General features: G+C 47.6%; 1 protein-coding gene across 3 annotated transcripts in view; it reads right to left on the minus strand.

Annotated features, from left to right (window-relative positions):
* PRICKLE2 (prickle planar cell polarity protein 2) overlaps positions 1-23917 on the minus strand; it is a 105642-nt gene that overhangs the window by 30914 nt on the left and 50811 nt on the right. For 2 of the 3 annotated variants that reach the window (XM_027723012.2, XM_027723015.2), the window contains one exon: positions 1967-2150. In XM_027723012.2, the coding sequence (XP_027578813.2) occupies positions 1967-2150 (184 nt within the window). Of the gene's footprint in view, positions 1-1966; positions 2151-12089; positions 12595-23917 lie in introns of those variants that run through there. The other variant, XM_027723013.2, reaches the window with a different exon arrangement.

The raw sequence follows: 23917 nt of genomic DNA on the forward strand, positions 1-23917 counted from the left end.
TTTAAAGGTCCTTTCCAACCCAAACCATTCTATGATTCTATGAAATTCAGGGTGCTGCTCTTCACCAAGGGACAAATCCCAGCCCTGCAGTGTGGTTCTTGCATAGCCCAGAGAAGTCACACCTGGCTCTTGCACAGCCCAGGGAAGTCACACCTCGCTTTTGTCTCCTTAGTGGCTCATCTCACTTATGAAAACTCATGGAAGGGCTGGTGAATGAGCTCTGCTGGACAGATTTCAGTGCCTGTCTCCGGCTCCGCTTACGGCTGCTCTTCATCTCCATGGTGATTAGAGACAGGCCTGAAGTGGCAAATCTGCTAAGAGGCCCAGTAATGCAGACCGAGGAGCATAATGAGAAAACGAGTGTTCGTATTGAGGAGCACTGTGACTTCTGCAAGAAATAGATGCTGGAAGAACCTAAAAGTACATTAACCTGGGTAATGCATGAGATGTCAGTAGTTACTGATAGAGCTAATGGATTTCTATTTTCTCTTGAGCATCCCAAACTCCCTGATAGCACAGGAGCTCTTAAAGAGCACCTGAAGTATCAAAGAAGCACACAGGTCTTCTGGAATATGTCACCACCATGCTCAAAGTGGGTTTCAATTGCTGTCCATGCCATGCTGTACTTATTAGACACCATATCTACCTGGTCAGGTGCCACCTGTCACTAAATACCTGTATTTCCACTCAAAACAACAGGAGCATGGGCCAGCTTGGGCTCCAGAAGCCACTGTCACGCCTGGACAGAAAACAGTGCAGAGAGCAGGTGGCACCACCTTGGGTCTGATCCTTCACAACAGGACTCCTCAAACTCAACTGGTTCAGGTCCTCCACAGCATGAAGGACCAGCAGAGCTAGTTCAGGACCATCTGCACTTGTCCACGCACCATGTCTTGTGCCTCCTGGGAGGCACAAAAGGAGCCTCTAACATAAGGAAGGTGACAGAAAACAAGGCTGCTGCCTGATCTGCACGGTTGGATGGCACCAAATGAAACACACGGTGCTGTGGAGTTTCAAGCTAAGGCTGAGCGAGGCTTATAAAGACAAGAAAAAAAACCCCAAACCACCAAACAACTGGATTTTCTCTAATCAGACAGATAATATTTACAGCCTATGGGTAGTGCCAAAATATTTCAGGAAATGCCTAAGCCGGTCTGAATAAAAGCTCATGAAAACACAGTATTTAAGGACAGCAACTACAACAGTAAGAATGAAAGCTTTCCACCCTCTCCCAGCCTCCTTACACAATTTAAAATGATTGCCATAGCAATTATCAAGGCTAAGCTCATTTTGCAATCTCCTCTGCAAATTAAGTTCTGAGTTGAACACATAGAAGACTAGCATAAAAACCAAAGGAATCATGTACACTGGAAGGAATAGAATCAATGCCTGTTCCACACAGACAGCACGCTGAGGTCTAATCCATCCTGCTCAATTCCTGCATCAAGAGACTTGAGCTTTATTTGAGCTATTCCTTCCAGTAAGGCACAAACATCATGCTTGAAAAACCCAAACCACAAAGCCTTTGGCCCATTTTTCATAGTAATCTACCAGCTTTGACTGTCTGCCCTGGACTTACCACAGAGCAATCCAGGAGGGCAGAATACAAGCACTGAGTCCCTGGGGAACACTGGAGTCCCATCGTTTTTTTCCCAATGAAACATAAGTAGATATGTCTGTATCTTTTCCCTCGCACAACCACAACAAATCCCACCCTGGAAGTATTTTGTTTCCCCTCTCTCAGTTGCCAATTACATCTACAGATGCAGAAAACCACAGGTCCTTGCAAGGATCACATGTGTATTTTGCTCCATTTGTGCATTCAGACCAGATCTGTCTCTCAAGTCTCTCTAGTGCACCAGAAACAGCCACATGCCTGCGCCCCTAGAAGAAAAATCAGGAAAACTATTTCCAAAGAACATATTAGAACAATTATTTTCTGGTAACTGGGTGGTGTCATCGTTACCTGCTCGGGCTTCAGGCCGGGCGGGACCCACGCGTACTCCTCCAAGGCACAGCCTGAGTCGTCGTCAGAAGTGGAATTCCTCTGGAAGTCAAACATGAGCTTCGTGACCGTCTTCTCCATCTCCAGAGGCATAACTGTTACGATGTGCTCTTCCTGGGAGCACTTACAGTGAAGGCAAATCTTCCTGCAAGAGGAGGGGAGAGGAAAAAAAGGAGATGCCTCAGTGAGCTGCACTTTAAATAAGAAAGCAAAGCGATTCCTGCCAGTCACTGGCCTGCAGAGACTAAACTCAACCCTTTCTTATGCTCAGGCATTTCCAAATGCAGGATTTGTCTCTTAGAGGGAGGAACTAAAAGTCCATACTTGCTGTAACAACACTTGGCAATCCAGCTGAGTCAGACTGCCCAATGTTTTGGGATATGCAATTGCTTGTCCCTTTACTGCACCACGAGGAGCATTTCCAGGGGCCAGCACAGGCAAGGGCCATGCACACGCCTGGTTCAGGTTGACATGCCAGCTGTAATTGCAGAGTTGTTACTGAATTTAGGACAGCTGAGCACTTCACTAATAAGGAAAATGGTTGATTGACTGGGAAGCTGTGAATGACAAGTCCCTTTAGCATGCTGATAGCATAAATTTGCTTATTAAAGTAGCATAAAAATTGATTATAGTCTGAACATATAAAGCTAAATTAAATTAAGGGAGGCTACAAAAACCACAGTCACACTACAATGGAATCTTAACCACCCTGCTCAGCAGCACTTGCTGCAGCTCAGCAGAATAGGGAGGAAAGCACAAGAAGAAATGAAAGAACAGCCCACAGGTTGCAATTTAACAGACATTAGATTAGTTCACTGCAAATATCACTTATTCTTAACACTTCTTTTAAGGGGCTGTTGTTCCTGCAGCTTGTGGTCTGTGAGATTTTCTTCACAGGCTTGAATCCGAGCATTTATCTGCAGGGCTGCAAGGACAACACAGAATCACAGAATGGTCTGGGTCAGAAGGAACTTTAGAGATCATCTAGATCCAATACTCCCTTCCATGGGCAGAGACACCTTCCACTAGACCAGGGTGCTCAGAGCTCCATCCAGTCCGGCCTTGAACACTTACAGGGATGGGGCATCCACAAGTTCTATGGGCAACCTGTGCCAGGGCCTCACCACTCTCACAGTAAAGAATTTCTTCCTAATATCCAATCTAAATCTACTCTGTTTCAGTTTAAATCCATTCCCCCTTGTCCTATCACTACATGCTCTTGTAAAAAGTCCCTCTCCAGCCTTCCTGTAGGCCCCCCTTCAAGTACTAAAAGGCTGATAAGGTACTAATAAGGTCACCCCAGCCTTCTCTTCTCAAGGCTGAACAATCCCAGTTGTCTCAGCCTCTCCTCATAGGACAGGTGTTCCATCCCTCTAATCATCACACCCCTTCACCAGGGTAACAGCGAAGGACAAACCTGGCTGAAAACATCCCCCGACAAAGAAAAAGAGGTTAAAGGGAATGCTGATAAATTGGCTTCTATTTCTGAAAACTCAATGCTCTTCCACAGGCTGGGTCAATGGTGTCTATTTTAAAGCAACCACACAGGATTCTGAATTAATTTGCACTAATGAAGCGCCACTGACTTCTGAGGAATGAGATAAGATTTCACTTGGGTAGCAGGAGGGAGACATCTCAGAAATAATAAGGTACCACACAAAAAGCAAGGGAAAAGTTAACGCTGCCATTGCAGGTTTCTCTGCTCTAACGTAAAACGAAGGAATTCAGAGGGAAGCAACAGTTAAATCCAGGGGCTGGAATTTTCAAACACCTTTCCTTCTTTTTCACCACTGTGTACAAGCCAGCTAAGCATACCAGCACTCGGATCCAGCTTCAAGTCTAAATTTCCATTTGGCCATTACAGCACAAAAAATGCACTCCAGCAAAAGTCAAGAGGCTCCGTTAAGTCAAGCCAGGGAGATTTGCCAGATTTTCCCATTTCCTGCCTTTCATCAGATCTAAACCACACAGCGACCCCCACACACCCCAGCGTCTGGTTTGCGTCCAGTCGGAGAGTCTTGGCATCGCCTCTGGCTGTTTCCTTAAAAAATAATCAAGGTACCATTTCATGTGAATACTTTAATTAATCAGCTACCGTGGAAGGGCGCTCTGCCTCAGCAAAGCCACTGCTCTCATTGCTGTTTCCATCTTATTTCAGTATATGATTAAGAAGCAGTTCAATAGGCAACAAGATGTTAAGAATAATTCATATCTCCAGAGCCCCAGATTTGGCATTAGAGATAGTTATTCTAATGGAGTTTAGGACTCCTTAGCCAAATTTTAACTTTCAGGACATCGATCACTAGCTCCAAAGGGGGACAAACCCAACAGTCCATGCTTCGATAGTGGCAATGCTGGGAGCATAAGCACTCCTAAGTGGAAAAAGCCAGCGTGCAGGTTTCTGCCTTCTTCCCGTCTAGACACATCCTGTCCAGGAGATGAGAGATGGCAGGAGAGTATCAGAGGTCTTGGCTTTTAATAAACGAGATAAATCAGGACTTGAAATAACAGTGTCAAAAAGTGAATAGGTGAGATGTATGATCAAGTAGACCCCAGAGGTCATTCATTCCCACCACCATCCCACAGCTCATCCCACATTCAGCCAGGAGCTTCAGAACCGGGTCAGGAAGCTGATTTACCCTACCCTCTCTCCTGCATCCCAGGCAAGGGGGTATTGCTGGTGAGTGGCTTCCCTGGTCAGAAAAACAAAGGATGAAAATGACACAGGTAGCCTGTCTACTCAGCAGTGATGTCCCCAAGCCAGGACAACTTTGCACCATTAAAACTTGATCATTTCCAGACATGGGGTTTCTGTCACCCTCCCTGGGCAAACTGTACAAAATTCAAGATCTTGCCTTTGAGATATTCAGTTCCCTTCCTTTCCCCTCATTAAAAGCAGAAGATTAACAGCTTTAATCACAATTTTCTTTACATTAGGATATGTTGTTTCATGGGAACAATACCCAGTGTCCTAGGAGTGTCTTTCCACTTCTATGATCAGGTTTCCATGACTTCTTCACATATGTCTCACTTACTCAACTTTATTTTATCCTCTTCCAGCTCACTATAATTAAAAATAATTCCCTGTAGTAAAAATTTAATATAAAAATGTACATTTCAAATGTGAGATGAAATTGAAAAAAAACAGTATTTCCCCCCCCACTCACAGCGGAGCGGCACAAAGTGAGACGATGCACGTGTCAGCACCCAACCGCGCGTGCAGTGACCAGAGTGACAATGTGCTGTGGGTGCTGATACCACAGAGGAGAGCTGGTGGGTGTTGGAGAGGAGCAGAGCCTTGGCTGGCAGCCTGCCTGCTCCCATCAGCGACAGCTCGTTAGTTATTAATGCGGGATGAGCAACAAAGCCTGGAGATGCTCAGTGTGCCACACACGTTACCACAGACAGGGCCCTGCAGCCCAGGTGGGGTGGCACCTCCTGCAAAGGGAAACCCATTAGCTTGGCTCTGGCCAGACACAAGCCTTACCTCACCACCACCAAAGCTTCAGCAATAGCAACTTCTGCTGCCTGTGCAACCTCACACAACTCGAGAAGAACGTGGGCAGGTGTTCTTTAAGCACAGATAAATTAACGCCAATCACTGTCTGGAAATCCCAGCTTCGTTCTTGTGCCTTTCCATCCTGCTCTCATCCCAGAGAAAGGTCTGCAAGCTTGTCTCAGGGAAGTGACTCAGAAAGATCTCCAACATCAGGGAGGACAAAAGGCTGGAGATATGTCAGACGTGTTACTAAAAGCTGGGGACATCCTGAAGCATCACTTCATTCCAGGAGCTGAGAGCGGGTGAGGAGAAACCAATTAAGTTGTGTTTCCCAACGAAGCAAAGAGAGCTGACAGCACGACTGGCTTTAGGCATGGAGGGTAAATAAAGGAGCTGTTAAGCAGGAAAGAAGGGAGGAAAGAAGAGCAGGAGCCAGCCAACAGCCAGGCTGCTGCGGGAGGCACGGGCTGGGGAGCATCGGCAGGGCTGCTCGGCACGGAGCTGCACACAGAGCTGTCCTGTAGCGGGGCCAGGACGGCGGGAAGCAAATGGGGAGAAAAAGAACATTTCCTGGTGTCAGATTTAGCTGGAAAGGAGCCTGCCTTGAATTGACTTCACATGGTACAAAGCAGCAATGGCTCAAAAACAGACTGAAAAATTTCTTCTCCTCAAGGCCAGCGCTTCATGTGATGAAGTTACAAGATGGATGTGCTTTATTTTGCATTGGCTGCTTTTACGTGCTGCTCTTGGCACAGTGGCCAGTCCTCTCTCAGGAGGCTCTAACCCCCATCCCCAGTCCTATCCCCACCCACACACTGGTGCAGGGGGACACTGCAAATAGATCCACCATCAGGCCTTTTCTCTCTACAGATGAGAACAGGAAATCTGAAGCAAACAGGACCCAGCACATCAATCAGAGAACCTGGCTCCCAAGTCCCTCTCACTTGGGATGCAGAAGCACGCTTCCAGCCTGGGTCCACCCACATACAGCTCTATGTGAACCCAATTGACCCCTGAGGTCTCTGGGACGAGGCAGTCCCTTGTGCGCCGTGGTTAGCAAAGCACAGCCTCTGCCATCTCTGGAGTCTCCCACAGCCCTTTCATCACAGCGATGGCACCAACAATAAGCTAAACCACACTGAAAACACTAATGCTGTGCAAGAGGCTCTGGAGAGAGCTGTGAGCATGACCTCAGCTTTCTGAAGAGAGATAAGGTCTCCCTGCTGTGAAAAACCTGCAGACTCCAAACTGGGAAAGCAGAAACAGAGCTAGAAAGCTGGGGAACAGGAATGGGGGACAGCCTGAAGCCAAGGCAAAGGGGGTCCTTGCAAACAGTGTGTAGCTCCAGTAAAAGAGCTGTGTAAGCTGACTTCTCCCAGTAAATAGCCTGCGTGTTTTGGGGTCTGGGCTGGCACAGGCAGGACAGAACTCCCCGGGGTTGTGAGGGCAGCACACCCCCTGCCTGTAGGAAAAGCTCCTTGCTGCAGGGCTCTTTTCTTCCAGCTTGGTGAGTGGGCATGGATAACCTAGGGCAGCAAACAGCACCAAGGCAAAGCCTCCCCGGGCTGGGACCCGCAGATATTCCGAGGAAGGGCAGCACAAGAGCTCAACCCCTTCCTGACAACAGCAAGAATGAAGGCAGAGTTTAAAATTGTGGCAGAAATGTTAAAATTCCTCTTGGACAAAGGAGGAACTCGGTAAACAGCCCTTATCACCCACCAGCCCTGCTTATCTCTGCTTCTCACTTGTTTCTTCTGGGATGGAAATAAATGGGCTGTATCGGGGAGCAGCTCAGTCTCCAGACAAAGCAAGAAGCAAGAATGCCATGGCCTTGCCGGGCCATGCAATGCTTTTGCTGTGCTCCCTAAGATAGGATTTGCATGCATTTGTGCACACATTAACATGCAAGATCTGGAATCCCTCAAAAAGCAATTGTCAGCTCAGGCTAGGACGGGGTGTGTAAATGTAGATGGGCAATTCCCTTCCCATTTGGCTTAAGACACACAGCAGTCTGATTTCTTTCCAGCCTCGTGCCATCATTCTGATTGCAATGAGGCTTTTGGGTCAGCCAGTCAGTAAATCAAAAATCACAAGATTTCTCGGAAAAGGGAGAGGCTGAGGATTTGGGGCAGCTCATGTGACCCCTGAGTCTCCTAACAAGGGCGTCTTAATATCCCTGTCTGTTACCTCCTCTCCTCATTTGAGAGCTAATGAGGCATCTTCCATTCTGAGTGAGCTTCAGCTACACAGACCCATTTCTCCAGACCCCACAGGCAGGGCAAACATTTACCTAAACGGAAAAATTAACATAGTCCTTCACTGCCATAGGCAGAGCCCAGCAGCTCTTCTTCAATACAGGCACCATCCGGTCACGGCTTCCCCACCAAATCCCTGAACGTCAGCTCCATCAGAGGAGCCTTTGAGCTTTTGTGTTCAAAACAGAGTTTAGGCTGAATTTCTGACTCTTTCTCCAACATCTGTAACACTGTATTTTGAACCAAATTCTCCCAGCAGCCCCCAGCATCTGCTGCCCATGGCCACAGGTCCCACGGACCTCAGTGACAAAGCAGAGTCTCTCTGGATAAAAAAATTTCTGCAGCTTCCCAGCTCTTCCAGTCACTTCAGCTGAAAAAAACCCCCAACTATCAGTGGGAATGAACTGCAAAGACTTTGTGCTGCCTGGGTTGAAAAGGAAGCTTAGCGAAAGCTTTTACCCACCCAGCTGGGGTGCAGGAGGAGGAGTGAATTAGACACGGGCACCTACAGGAGCAGCAATTAAAAGTCTGAGGACAAGGTGCCCTTGGTGGCCTGCAAGGACAGCCAAGGGAGGCCAACAGTGACTTGACACAACATGCTGTGGGAACAGCTGGCTTGAAAGATCAACATCAGGTAGCAGTAACAGAGCAGGCAGAACAGCAATGCCAAGAAACCAAGGAAGAGAGAAATAATCCAGCAATCAAACTGGTTGCATCCTGCAGATGGAAGTCCCCCACACACCTATGGCCATAGGGAAGCACGTATAGCCACCCATCTCTGTAAAGATCCACAGTAGGTGGGGAAACACTGAGAGGATGGAGGAGTTGCAAGTCAGATTCTTCTCCACCTTCCCTATCCACCTTCCCTATCCATCTTCTCTACCCACTTGATTTGCTCAAAGCAACCCAACTTTCCAGTGTTATTTTTAGTTCCTCCTTGACCTCTGCAGTGCCAATAGCAGCAGTTGGGAAGGCATCCAGGATGACACTGAAGCTTTTACGACAAACCTCATTTCCACTCTTGGAAAAATTCTCCCCTATGGATGTTGTCCATGCTTGGTCTCAGGCTGGAGACTAATTTTATTTTTAAAACTCATTCTTTACCATTGCAAAAGCTATTCTTGCTTAATTAAGAAAAAGAAAAAAAGAACCATCCCCAGTATTGCCAGTTGCAGCCAAATCAGAGCAAAAGCAGTCTCTGAGAATTTTCCAGTTGCTCTGCCTTCACGGCAAATCAGGTCCATCCATTTGAGAAACGGGTGGAACATCTGCCCATGGGTCCCCACTGCCCTGTCACCAAACCACTGCTTTCCCATGGCACAGCCCAGGGCAGCCTCCAGGCTTCTTCCAATTCTGCTGTCTGTGGTCTGAGGCACCACATGGCAGTCAACAACCATCAGCACACCAGAGGTGACCAAGAAATTAGGACAGAACAAAACACAATGCACAAACCCCCAAATTCCTCATCTAGTCTGCCTTGGTGCCCTCTTAGGCAAACAAGGAGTCACAGAACCACAGCCCCAAACTGTGGCCAGATCTCGCAGCAACACCCCAGCATGAATTCAAGCACGACCAACCTTTCTAACCTGTGGCTAATTCACAGGGAGGGATCTGGGGTGCATCACAGGGTGTTTTGGGGAGCCCAGGTACACCTCAGTGCTCTGCAGTGAACACTGGTCCCTGCTCGGGCTCCAGTTTCTCCTCATGAGCTGGGTAAGAGCCCCAGAGTGTTTAAACACCCTCCTGACCTGAACCACACTGCCAGGCTGCTCCCATGAGCTGCAACCCCTGACACGAACCATGAAAATTCTGATGCATAAAGATTAGATGGTTAAATTAATGGATATTAATAACTCAGCAGCTCTCAGAAGAACTCTCTGCTTGGAGCTCTCAGGACATTTTGCAGAAGACTCAGTATCTTTTTTTTCATAATAGAGACTAGACAGACGTGGGCTAAGTGCTACACACCCATGTGAGCTGCAGATTAAGTGGGTAAAAGAAAAGAGGCAAAAGAAGCTGCAGTGAGCCCTAGCCTGTTGCCCAGCCACGCTACCAGGAGAAAAGACATCCAACAGGCTGCTCTGTCACATCCAACTCGACAGAGGCAGCCTGCCAGCACACAGGCTTACCACTACTCTCAGCATATTTATATTAGGTTTTTTTTTTCCCCCTTAAAGGTCCAGCTCTTAGCATACAGAAACAATAACAAACACATATTTTTCCCCAGTCACGGAGAAATGCAAACCACTAGTTTCCAAGCTGAAGAGAAGAACAGGCATGAAGCTGGTGGGCAAACAATGCTGAAAACAATCTCGTGATTTGGAAAGGAAGAAGTAGGTACAGAATGGGCAGATCCAGGAGAGGGATTTGGTGTCCCCCATGGCAGGACAACCTCAACTCAAAGGACCCCAGAGACCAACGGGTTCCCTGGCTGATGGGGATGGGGAAGGGGAGGTAGCAGGGGAATAGGCACAGCAGGACCCTGCCAAACTCTCTCTCTGGGCTCCACATCCAAGAGCCAATGTGGGTCTGCATGACAAAGTCCTGTCCTATCCCAAGGGTTATCTTGTCACATTTTACTTATACCATTGGATGGCTTTTCTGCCTAACAAGATGCAGAGATGGGGGTTCTTTCTGCTTTGTTCTTAATTAACGAAGAAAATTCTCTCTGAGCCTGGGGTTCTAGCAAAATTTGGGCTCTCCCCCTGCATCCAAACCCATCTCTCTATTGAGAAGTCTGTCTCCGTTCAGCATGTGGATCCTCACTGTCTTCTCAAGTTTGCATAACCCTGGGCTCTCCACAGGCAGTATTTATCTTCCTGCCCCTCTCTTTCCCCCATCCCATTCCAGGCTTGTAGCCCATCTATCCAGATGAGCTAAGCTAAGCGGGTTCCCAGCGACCTGCCCCGGGGCTGTACGTGCTATTTTAAGGGCCTTCATCAGTTTGTATTTGCAGCATGACAAGCAGAAACCATGGGAAGCTGTAAACACGCTGCAATCCCAGCTTCTCCCGGGCACTATGTCCTAAAGGAAAAAAACTGACTGGATAGGCAAAATGCTCAGAAGCAGGATGATCTAGGCTAAAAATTGTCATTATTTCAAAAGTTAAGGCTTAGACAGCATCCCTTGAGACAGGCAATATCGACCTGCTTGCGAAAGCAAACACTGCCAGCCTGATCCGTGCCTGTGTCGGCTAAGCCTGAGCCAGGCTGCCAACAGCAAGTGTGCAAGGCTGGGTCATTCTGCTAAGCCGAGTCTGGCTGTCAGAAAACACACAACAGGAGGAGATTAAAACGCGGAATCAAAATATAATCTTGTTAGCTGCAGATAGTTTTACTTCACAAATCTTTATCACAGGCTCAAGCTGGCACACTCATAAACACAACGCAGTGATGCGAGACGTGTAAGTGCTCCCACAGTAGGCGAAATAATCACTGAATGAAAATAAGTCAGATAAGTTACAAGATAAGAGAGCTAAAACTGAAAGGATGACACTGCATCTAGTGAGAATAATTATTTTGGCATTTTTCTGTCCAGCGCTAATCCTCAACGGCTTGAAAAGATTCAATCCGTGTTTAGCAACGTCAAGCAATCATGACTAGAAAACAAAGAGTAACTGGATTAAAATCTTTCTGCGGTCACAGGTCACGTCTGTGTCACATCTGCTTAAAATGTTCCTTCAAGGGACAAGGAAAGAAAAGGAAATTGGACTTGAAAAGATTGCACTGCAAAACGTAACCCCCGGGTTGCAGTTCTAGGTTGGTTTATAGTTCGGCATTCTGGCATGAACAAGGAAGAGCGCAGAAAGATTATTACTTTAAAACTTTCCATCCTGAGGAAGGCAAACCCACCACAATAAACATCTGAACAGCAACATCCTCATTCGCAGCCCCAGCCTGCATACAGTCTGCTCAAAAAATATGCAGAGAACACAGGCTTCCAGGAGCTGCATTTACCAGAGCAATACAATTAACACCGAGAGAGGAGGATTTTTTTATTTCCTATTAGAGTCAGCTGAGCCTTCCTGATTATTTTTAAAACACAAAGTCCATTGCAGAGGCATTGGCGCTTCTCCCTGATGTCCTGCAGCTGCAGAAATGCAATTTAACAATTAACCTTTTACATCAATAAACACAGAGAACAGCAAAGGCTGGAGAAACAGCGCAGCCCCTTGCAGCTCACCACCACCAGCACACCGAGCAAAGTTAGCACGCAGCTGCGTGCATCCATGGAATGCTGCTTATTCCTCCTCCTCCTCCGTTCTACTTTCTATCCCTCCTAAAAATCCACGACAACTTTGAAGTCGCTGGCTAAAGGCAGTTTTCCTTACCTGTTCCCACTGACAATGACAGTGCAGGGGGAGAGAATCCGTCGGGTTTCCGAGCTGTCCTAGCTGTGCCCGTTCGGCTCTGGGCTGGTGGGCTGCTCCCAGGACCAGCGGGAGCACCGCAGTGCCATAAAGCATCCCGAGCTCCCCGGCACAGCCCACCGCCAGCGCCTGCCGCCAGACGGGGTTTTGTCGGAGCCTTTCAGAGGAGGCACGAACCGACCGCGGCACGTCTCCAGAGGAAACCTGCCGTGGAAAAACGTGCCATTCCTGCCCCGCGCGTCTGAAGCTTTTGCTTCAATTGCCTCGCTCTGAAATCCAGCTCCGGAGGGTGCCTCCCTCTCTGCTCCCAATCCAAATGAATCCAGCAGCTCCCCCCCTCCAGCCTGCCTTTCACTAAATGACCCTTGGAGGTGGCAAGAGGATGTCCAATTTGCTCGCCGAGCGCAAGGCATTAACGAGGAGCGATGCAGCCCGTGGAGAATAATTGGCGGCGCGGGAGCGGCGCGGGGCTCTGCTGTTGCATTGCTCTCCTCTCCTGCATGTTAATGAGCAATGATGTCAGCAAGCCAAAGTCACCGCATCCCACCCGGACCGCGCGCCGAGGCCCCGGCCACCCGCCCGTTTATTTACATGGAAATCAGCCCGCTCTTCCAAATCGATAAATCCTGTAGGCTGCTTAGGCAAAGGGACAGGGGAAAAAAACCCACAACAATCCTCCTCACTGGCTTGCGTGTGCGTGTTTCAAAGAGTTGGCTCCGCACCAACAGCCCAAATTGAATGGTGTGAAGACGCTAATTATCTTTCCCCCAACTATCATCTCATTTGATGCTGACCGAACCTCGACTTGCTGTCAAACTTCAGGCACCCTTTCTTAGGTACACGGGCCATTAACGCAATGATCCGCTGGCTCCGAGCAACGTATCATTTTTCTCCTGGCTTTCAATGCCCTCTTAATTATTTTCTGCAGTCGTTTGCTATGATTCCCTACTGGTTTTTAGACGCAGCATGTTTGTGCACCAGCAGGGCTAAATATTCTGGGAAATACGAGTTATTAGCGTGGCATTTTGGTCACTGCATATTTTAATACATTTTCTTTCATACGGCCGCGACAGATGAACGATTCACACCTTTTATGTGTGTCTCAGGTGAATACTGCGAGCCCCAGGAATACACTATCTCAACGGGAATGCTGAAGCCTCTTTCCCCTGTGTTTCCCTCCCCTTAGAAAAGAAAATGCAGGGAAGGAGCTACATTGCCAAATCTCTTCTGCTGCTCTTGAAGTCCATTGCTTGGGAATTCGGTGGTCACAAATGGCTCTCTAATTCAAGTCAACTGGATGAGAGTGTACTTCTCAGCTTCTGCATTTGCAAAAAATGAGTGATATTCAAAAACCTAGTTTCTGTAGACCCAAAAAAACCCCACCGAAAGCAAATAAAACTTGCCCAACGCACAGTGCTTCTTGGTGAGGAATCCATCTGGTCCAGATAGCTGGGGTTGCAAACTGCAGATTGAGATGGAGACTGAAATGCAGATGGAGCTCTGGGTAGCAGTCCCAGACAAGAGGCTGTGAACTGCCAACCTTGGGATAACAAAGGGCATGAAGATGTCAGCTAGGGCTGACAAGGGCTGGGGATGCCAGCCAGGTGAATGGACACTAAGAGACACAGGAGCCAGGAATTGCCAATCTTTTGGACAACTACATATTTCAGAGCCCTTGATTTTGGCAATATTAGCTATGGTTACAGAACACAGAAGGATGCAGAAACTACAGCTGTGAGTCTTTCTGCAGCCTCAAATGCCTTAAATATTATTTCTCAGGCTCATAAATTAGGTTTCATTACATGGAATTACACTCAAAAATCTCAGGGGCGAGATCTTCAGCTGGGACAAAAAAGCCCAGCTCCCACTCAGAGCCTCCCCAAATTACTCAGCCAAGTGGGACAAACCAAGAATGTGCAGAGATCTGAACTGGCTCAGAGAACTTCAGGCAAAAGAAAATATTCAGGGGCATTGATTAAATAGTTGAGCACTTACAGTTCCTTTTATTATTACTAATTTTTTTCCCTCTTTTTTTTTTCCCCATTTAAATTAAATCTGCACTGCAAGTCCAAGAGCTGAGCACTGACCCTGTTACTGCATCCAGCCAGGTCAGGCTTTCCTTTCATGGAGAAAAGGCTTCTGCTGGAGATGGCTGCAGCACCAAGGATGGTCTCCTCCAACTCCTCAGAGCAACAGAACTTGTAGGAAAAATTCCCCTGTATCCTTTAGCTTCCTAAACTGGCCCATTCTGCCCATTCCAGCTTGAACTGGCACTGCAGGCAGGCTGTCAGCTTGCCTCTCTATGGTTAACATGCCATGGCCCCAAGATGATTTATTTTTCCTCTTAAACTCAGAACATGTTAATTACAATACAAAGGAAATGAGACAAAACTGAATTGGGCAAAAGCAAATAAAGAAGCCTGCTTATAAAATGGTAATGTTGAGCAGAAAAGCTGTAGAGCAGAAATTACCCTTGTTCCCTGGAAAGGTATTGCTAAAAGTACGCAGCAGTGACTGAGGGCTGCAACTGGCACAAGAACTGCTCCATACAGCAGGTCCTGTAGGCACTAATTTTCACTGAACACATGAGTAAAATGTCTTTATCTGCATTATCTTTCAAGGAGCAAAGGCCCTTTAGCTACAAACACGTCGGAGCAAAGTGTCTCTTAGTGCTCCAAGTGCTGTTGGAGCACGACCACCACCCGGCCTCGGACTTGGGGAAAGGTTGGCAGAGCACGAGCCTGAGTGTTCGACCCCATTTCTTGTGCAACGTGCTCTGTGTAACAACCTCCAGCAGCTTCCATCGCTCCACACCAGCCTGACATGATCCCACCCCAGGGTGTGTCGCAGTGTCATCCCCACACAGCCAAGCATCCTAACGCTGAGTTCTGCTCGGCTTTCTTGGCCAACTGATCACCCCAAGAAAGGGATCACACCAGCAACTGCAAACTTTTAAGCTGATCCACAAAGATAAAATGGGAGTGAGAATCATGAGCTGAAGTAAAAGATTAGCAAGACCAATGCTTATAACACCTCAGCTGCATGAACAGTTGTGAGCAGAAGAGCTTTGTGTCTCCAAACAGCACACATGATCGTCATTGCTCCTGGCAGACTTCTTGTTTCCAGTACTTGCAAATCTAAATATCCACAAAATCCAACAAACAGGTTCTTCTGAGACAAGAAATCAGATTAGAAACTGCCACCTTTGGACACACAACTGTCTTAGGGAAATGGAAATGAGCCCTTCCTGCTTTGAAAGCTGCTGGTTCGTTGGCAATTGCTCCATTATACTGTTACCTACTGCAAGGCTTGTGAAAAGGTCATGTGTTGGAATGGCTCCAGAAGGCACACAAGATTTCTTGACGGATTCTGCACATTATGCAGGTGGAATGGGTGTTTCATTAAGCAACAAGGAGAATACTGAGCTGGTGGAGCACATTATCAAAGGTCACGTGAAGGACTCGCACCATTACAAGGACGGATGCTGACAACTGCCAGCAACGAAGCGAACGGCCCAGAGTAAAAAGCTACTGAAATAAAGAAAGATCAGGAGCAGAAAGCCCCTGCTTCAGTGCAGAGGTGTCAGATGGACAGCTTTGCCTGTAAATGTAGCACCATCTTTCTTCCCTTTGTTGCTAGTTTTAATGAGAAAGAGCCAAACCCAGTCAACTTTAAACTTTCTGCCATTTGCACAACTCATCCCTACAGATAATTTAACAAATTATTGTAAGAGCCCACATTTCATAAATGCTGCATTTTATAATCTCGGTGTATTGATTGCCTGTCAATCAATAGGGCTCCATGTGACAATGTTGACTCTCCTGATGACAATGGGTTGCACAGCACAGCCACACACGGCGACAGCAGGCTGGTGCCCTCAAGGTCACCGGGCTACTAACCTGATGAATGTCAGATCAAGTTGCCTTTCTGAATTATTTAGTGAACATCCTCTGCTGCGGCATGCCAGGGCACTGCACAGCACTGCTACCTTGGGATGTCACAGAGGCTCCAGCTTTTGCTGCCCCAAAATGCTGCCCATGGGGACGAAGACTGTCCCCTGCACTGCACACACCACCAGCCTGCCTGAGATGAGAGGGATGGCAGGTCCCTCTCCCCACACTGAGCCCGTCCTGGCTCACAGCAACAGGCACAATAACAGATTACTTTCCCATTGCTCTTTCTGACCACAGAAATGCAGAATTGGATACCCACAGTGGTTTTTTTCCCCTCCGTTCCCACACTCACCCCTGTAATTTGCAGAGCCAGAGCTCCCACCCCAGTGCCAGGACAGGATGATCCCAGTGTGGTCACTGGGCACAAGGCAGTGATAAGCAGAAGAATGAGAGGCTGGACAAGGCAGCTTTGCAAACACTGGATGGGAAAGGCAAGGGGACTGCAAAAAGCTCTTAGTAAGCAGGGAAGGGAGATGACCCTACGTGGCAGGGTACAGCCCCACTCCTCCCAGCCAAATGCCTGGCTCTTCAGGAGACACATAGGGATATGCCCAAGGTATGGGAAAAGCTCCTTGGAGAACTCGAGTTATGAAATACAGGTCATGACTTTAAATGAGGTTGAGTTCTCTTTTTTCTTTATTCTCTTTGAGCAAGGCAGCAGACCCTCCCCACATCTTTCAATGCCAGAAGCAGGGGTGTCTTATCTCAAAGAAAAATGGGATGAAGGGAGGGGCAGAGAGACCAACATCAGATGCAGATCATTAATCCCAAAACTTGGCCTCCTCCACTTTTCCTCAGGGCTGCCATTTGTACCTTCATGCGGCTGCTGCCTGAGACCGACCAAAACAGTCCCGCTCCTCCTGCTGTCACTGCTGCTGCCTTCCACTCATTTTTGGCAGAGCCATGGGTAGAGATCTGTGCTGTCAGTTTGCAAGGAGGAATTTAGTTTTTAAAACACCATCGAGCCCAGCAGCAGCTGATGCAGAAGGGGAAGTACAGCCCATACGCACTGCGGCTGATTTTAGAGGCAATTTTCTGTATTTCCTACCAATTCCCCCAGCACAACAAGCCCGGCCCTGGCTGGCACCCTCCAGTGCACAGCCAGAGCTGGACAACGAGGCTGTGGCTGTGAGCTCAGCCTGTGCCGCCCATGTCCTCTGGAAGCCCTGAACCACACAAACACAGGGATGATGTCTCAGAAGACCCAGCGCACTGCGCTGATGCTCCTGAGCATCACTGCCTTGGACCCCCATCCCCTCCATGTCAAGGCACCCCAAAAGGATCCTCACCCACCGACTGTCTCTACCCAAGGGCTACATGCCCTGGCGTGACACACGGAGCACACCAACGATGGCATTTCATCAATCGCTGTATCTCTTTCTCTCTCATTTTATTTAATCACCTTAATGCAAGAAGCTTTATAGAGCTTAACACGGTAAGGCTTTCATAGCCTCCAGCTTTAACTCGACACTACTACGTTTTTTACTTTTATATGTTGAAATCACATTTGTAACCGAATGTGAAAAACAACCCGGCTGTTCCTGTGGTTTTCTTCCCTTTGCTAGCCTGATAGGTTTCTCATCTGAAGACTTTTTAATAGTGTCCTTTAATGATGTCTACAAAAGCCTCATTAAAGCACTATCATAATTTAAGCTAAATAAACTCAACACAGTTATTTTTGTAATCACATATTTTTCTTGGGGCCTTTCCACAAACAATAAAGTGCTCACTGAAAATATGTTACAAAAGAAACGCATAAATCTTCAGCTTATCTGGTGGTATGTTTTCCAAAGATCTAAACCTTTGATCAGCAACGAATTAATTTTCCATTTACACAAAATAGAAGATGTATTTCCAGGATAACCAACTAACCCTGCAAGTCTGCATTGACATGTGCCTTGGCAGCAGCTCAGGACTCCCTTGCTGCCGCCCTTCTTGCTGCCTGACACTGTCAGGGTTGCTGTCACATCAGATGATTTTTATTTTATTTTTTGGCTTCAAACCTGTCTAACAGGGTGTTTCGGGTCAGTGGTTATGTCCTAAGGATTTCTTGTCTTCAGTCACTGAGCTCCCCTCTGCACTAGCCATGCGCTGCCTGGTCCCACCATCAAAGATGTGCATCCCCCAAGACCAGGGGCCTCAACCATCTCCATGCTCAGAGGTGAGTCTTGAGCCAGCACAGTGTTCTGGATGAGTAACACAAGTCTGGTTTTTACCTCCTTAAACCACACTGTGCAAATCTCTTTCCTGGCTGCCAGCAGGATTTTTCCTGCTTCCCTTGCCCTGGCCAACACCACGTGAGACCCTGCACCCAGCTGGGTGCCGCAGGCAGGCCCTGGGGCTGCACAAACCTCCAGCCAAACTCCCCTGAAACCACCAAAGGTTTGAGGTAGCCTTGTTTCTACTCCCGCCCAGGAGATACAGCTGCCTGCCCTTTGCCAGCTACGGAAAAAGACCTGTTTGCTGCTTTCACCCAAACTGTCTTAAATGCACAGGGAGGTGGTAAATCCAGCGCATTTTTGGACCCAGCCAATTCTCTTGTAACGTGTCGGGGAGGAAACCCCGCACTTAGGGTCGCAGACAAAAAGGGGCTTTCATGATGTCATCAAGCCTTTTTCAGGTCTTAAATTTCCCAGTGTATCTGCAGACACAGGGGGGATCAGACATGGTCAGGAATGCACCCGGCTTTTCACCTCGCAACTGCTAAGTGGGAAGAAAGATGCCCAAATGGGTTTTTGTATCAAGAAGTAGACCTGGATGACATTAGATGGACTGGCACGTGCTGTTTTGGTCCACCCCAAACTCTACCCATTACAAGACTTCTACAATCAGGCTAACCTTAAAAAAAGCCCAAAACATAAAAAACCCAATAAAATTATGAAAAGTGACATCTCAGTTTAAGCTTAGGTGGTCTCCCAGTCCCAGCTCTCTTAGGACCATGGCCCAGTGCTCATCCTGGAATGCACAGAGAGGGTCATCCTGTCCTAAGCGATGGCGAGGTTCCCAGCCTGGCTGTGCCACTGGCTGAAGCTGGATGGAGCTCCAGTGTCCCCCAGACAGCCTGGCACTACACACACATGACAAGAGATGTTTGCTATTCTTCCCTTTGTTTTAATTAGTAAGAACAACTTGTTTTCGTGGCTTGACATTTGTTCATACTTAGGAATAAATTGCTTCCTTGAATGATATGCTGAGATTACAACGGGCTTTCTGTGTTTGTGTTGGTTTTAGTAGCTCATAACAAACCATGAAATTCATTACTCTTGCCACAAGCACCCACGAGATGTGCCAACCAGGGTGTGATTTATACACAGCTCAACTCATGGAAATTAAAAGGTTTTAATGTTGCCTGCAAGAAGTCCAGGGTTTGAAATTTTATACAGCTTTTTATACAGAAAAAAAAAGAATCCTAGATGCAAACTACTGCATTGTTTTATCTGCCTAAGGACTGAACATTAAAGTTAGGTTAAAATAATTCACTAAATATTAAGTGTATAATTTAGACAGCCTTTTTAGTGATAAGCCTTCTGGCCTGCAAGTTACTTCATTCTCATCTGTTTTTAACTGCTTGGAAGCTATTAAAAGGAAAATATTTAACATCAAAACTTCTCTGTTATAATCTAATTCGTCAAAAGCATTCTCACTGAAAGGAATCACTAGAGAACAGCCTGTGCCTCACCATCCTTAATGGGAATGGGCTGTCAGTCATACTCCAGTCCCATTCCTCCATGCCGTGTCAAGCCTTGTACATCAAACCCAATATACAAATCGCCAGCTCCATCAAGATCATTAGAGCCGCTCAGCCCGTCAGGGAAAGGTCAGCGCGTCGCTGGCTGATGGCTGCCTGCTCCAAACACAGCATCAATCACAGCCCTCATCAAAGGCGGCCACGCCGGCGGGAACGTGCAGCTGGAAACCTGCATCCCTTTCTCCTGTAACCTGTCATCCTCTAAACCTGCTTCTCTCGTTGTAAAACACGGCCAGGCTTTTATCTTATCGTCATCTACGGGGAGATGCAACTATACAGTCGGTTCTAGGAACAGGGGGGATCAGGACCTGCAGGGAGGGATTAAGATCGTATCAGGAGAGGGCTGGCCAGAAGCGTGGCCCCTGACTCCAGCACGGGCTCCCTCCTCTGCACAGTCCCAGACTGTCCCTACTCCCTGGGAAGGGTCCAATGCAGGCAGTATCACAGGAGCATCCCTCCTCACTGTGCCAGACTCAGACCCACACGCCTGATAACAGTCCTAGGCAAGGGTCAAAGCCATCCTGTAAGGATGCTTGCTTTCATCATAGCCACACCAAGGCATGACTTGCAGATGTCCCCAGCCAGGGGACTTTACGGGTGCCCCACACTTGCAGACAAACTAGAATCACTGTGCTAGGCTACTGCTCCCTTCCACCAGCCAGAGCCTCAGCCATGGCACTGCCAGCTTGTACAACTCCACAAGGGCATACTGCCCACAGCTCAAGCACCACAGGGGGTGGACAAACCCAACTGTTGGCAATTAACAGGCATTACTGAATGCTATGGCTCCCACCAGCCACTGCTCAGTAAATGTGCTAAAAACACAGGCCATTTCTTCCTCTTTTTTTCCCTGCCATGCTGTGCTGCATGCAGCATTATCTTCAAAGGGCGAAGCAAATATGTTTGCTAAACATAAGCAGACTAAATACATCAGCCTTTTTTAGAAGCAATTATTGCTGCTAGAGACTTAGTGAGTCTCATTGTTTCGTGGCTCAGGAAGAATTTTGCCGGCTGCTTTGGAGTGGGCTGTTCTCCAAAGCAAGCGCCCTGGGTGTAACCCCTCCCCAGGGAAATAAAAACCAGGTGGGCATCCAAAGGAGCCATGCTTTCTTTCTGCTGAGCATTTAACTCATAGTGTCTCCTTACAACAAAAGAACAGTAGGTTGGGGGTCAGCTTGGCTGCTGACAGTGGGCACACCAAAGGCAGGTCAGCCAGGCTCCTGCAGCAGAGAGGTGAGGAAAGCAGTGGATGGGTTAAAGCTGGGAGCCTTCCAGTGACATGCCCAGACTGGAGGGGATTGCTTTGACCAGTAGTTAGACTGGTTACACTGGTACAGAGCAAAAAACAAAATACAGAGGAAAAAAGGCAACAACATAAGTGCTGGGAATTGTCCTCTTCCCTCCATCCCAAACAAGTTGAGATGCTCCAGATTAGGGTGGTTCACCTGGCCGAGAGCTTTAGAAATGTGGAGTTGCAGAGTCAGGGCAACATCTCCCCTTTCCATGGCCTTAATTCAGGGCAAGCAGCTCAACCCCCACAATTCCTTCTCTGTACAAGCTGCGATCATTCCCCTGAGGGAATGCAGAGCGGGAGCGCCGTCCGGGCTCCTTGTGGTACTAAGCACTTCAGACGTATCTCAAAAAGATGAGCAACCATGGATTGCCAACCCGACAGATGGGGGAAGGAGAAGGGAAGCTCACGGTACCGGCGAGACTATTGTAATTAGTGTAATAAGCAGCAATCGCAGCTCAACAGCTGCCTTCCCCTCCCTGAGCGCCTGCTGCACACACCAGCACAAACCATGGCCAAGGATTTGACACTTGCTGTACTCTGAACATCTCTGCCGTGACAAAAGTTTTGACTTTGGTAGTTTTCATTCCACGTAAGACACAGAGCAGAGCACTTATCTGCTTTCCCAGCCTCCACCTCCACCTGAGCAAGCAGCACCATGTGCTTACAGAACGGACATGAAATTGGGTTTAGTTTTGATGTCAACTATGATTTTGCATGTGACTTTGAACAAAACCTTGTCTCCTCTACGCTGAGGCAAACCTGCCATACTCAACTTTCTGAAGCCTCAGAGATGAGCCATTCTACAGAAAATGGCAAAACATGACAAAAATCATTCATGGGGGGCATATACAACCATCCTCCTCGAATGGGTATGTGTCCAATGTTGTTCTCTGAAGCATCTCTAAGCTAACTTCCCTTGAAACACAACAACAAAGTCGGCAGTGAGCATATAGCACAGAAAAATTGTATGCAGCTATAACTGTGTTCCTCCACCACCCTCACCCCTAGACACCAGTTTTACAGGCTGGATCAACATCCCCAATCAGCACAGGGGTTACAAAGCTGCTGATGTGACAGGCTACAGGAACTAAACTGCAAAAATATGCTGTGGCTTAGATCCAGACTAATTCTGAATCATTTCTGGTGCTCACGCTCCAGGAGGGAATGCTCTTCTCGCTTCCTTCCTGCTATCCCTCAGTTTAACAGAGGTGGTCAAGGGAAGAAGTCAGATCCTCAGGGTATCTGCATATTTTGGCAGTAGTTAAGGATTCAGTTCCCAGTGATTTTTAGTGGGTGTTAGACACTCAGAAAGTGTCTTCTGTGAAGATGTTTGGAGGTGTGAGCTCCAAGCTCTTCAAGCAAGTGACTGTTTCCTGCAGTGCTTAAGAAAATGCGAGTATGAAGACAACAAATAAGGACAAGCTTGGAGAGCAGTAAATGTTTATGTCGAGGAAACTTAACTCCTCATGAAAGAAAGAAGCCCAGGCTGGGTGGAGAGCTCAGGAGTAACTGCAAACAGGCGGCTGAATGTTTCCTGAACGACCAGTTAGGCAGCCGAAAAGTCAGCGGCAAGTTAACCAAAGCAATCTACTGGAGTGCTACAAGGCATCGCTTCATGCTAAGTGAAAAACAAGACAGACCAGAGGCTGAGGCGCAGTGAGAAGCCCTCTGTGCTGCACGCCTGGCACAAACCACACCCGATGTCGTGACTGCCATGGGGATCAGCCGCCTCCTTTCTCATGCAAAGGATGGGGGAAACATATCAGAGAGCAAAGAGCGTGGTACAGTCAAACCTTTCACTTGCTGCTCTGCTGTGTGGTGCCAGTGAAAATAAATGGGGGTTTCAAGTACATAAATGGATTGCAGAGACATCCGCAGCGAGTCTATTAGCTAATTAGTCAAGATTAGCATTTATTTTATCCAACAGGCACTCAGGTAAAGGAGGTAGCTCTCTCTCTGTGCATGTCCCTTTTATACACTCAAGAAATAGGACAAAGCAGTCTCCTGGTGACAGCAATACCAAGAAGAACTTAGTCTCCCCCAAGGGAAATGCCCATGGGCACAGCCTGAGCTGGGCATGTCACTTGCTGTCGCTGGACAGGGCCAGCATCTCAGGCCTTCAGCCCCAAAGCCCATTTATGGCAGACCTGTGCAACCAAGCTGCTTTTGGTACGAGCCTGAGACCAGTCTTGGGCTTACGGTACTGGTCTAGAACGAGGTATCCTAAAATATGATACATGAGCCTGTGTCATCTCACAGGAATATTCAATCCATCAGGTTGCTACTGCTTCAGACCTCCCATTTATGCTGTGGGAAGTCTAACATACCTTACCACAATCCTTTATCTGAGAATGCAATGGTCAGCAAATAAATACATTTCAACCATTTAAATACCTTCACTTATAAATTGAAAGTGTTTCTTACATTTGTTATCACCAGAGTAATTTGATACTTTCTATGCTGCTAATGAAGAAAGCATTAATACCATTTTATAATCAGTTCTAATCTTCCTGGCATCATTTCACGCCCTTGAATAACTCACTCTGTAACTTGGTACCTACAGCTCATGCTGGAGGAGGCCCCCAGTCCCAGCCGGTTTCCAGAGACCTGAGAACTCAATCTCTGCTAATCCCAGCCCTTTACAGCAACTCAGACCAGAGCAATCTAAAAAGGAGACACGTGAAGTCACTTAGGCTTATCTCTCTAATTGCCTGCCTGTGAACCAGGGGTTCGGTGTCAGCCACTCGCACTCACATCAGACATGGCAGCCGGAAAAATCACACCTAAAATATTT

Source organism: Pipra filicauda, unplaced genomic scaffold (genome assembly GCF_003945595.2).
Source record: "Pipra filicauda isolate LSUMZ 115617 unplaced genomic scaffold, ASM394559v2 scaffold148_size1903560_pilon, whole genome shotgun sequence".
Lineage (NCBI taxonomy): Eukaryota > Metazoa > Chordata > Aves > Passeriformes > Pipridae > Pipra > Pipra filicauda.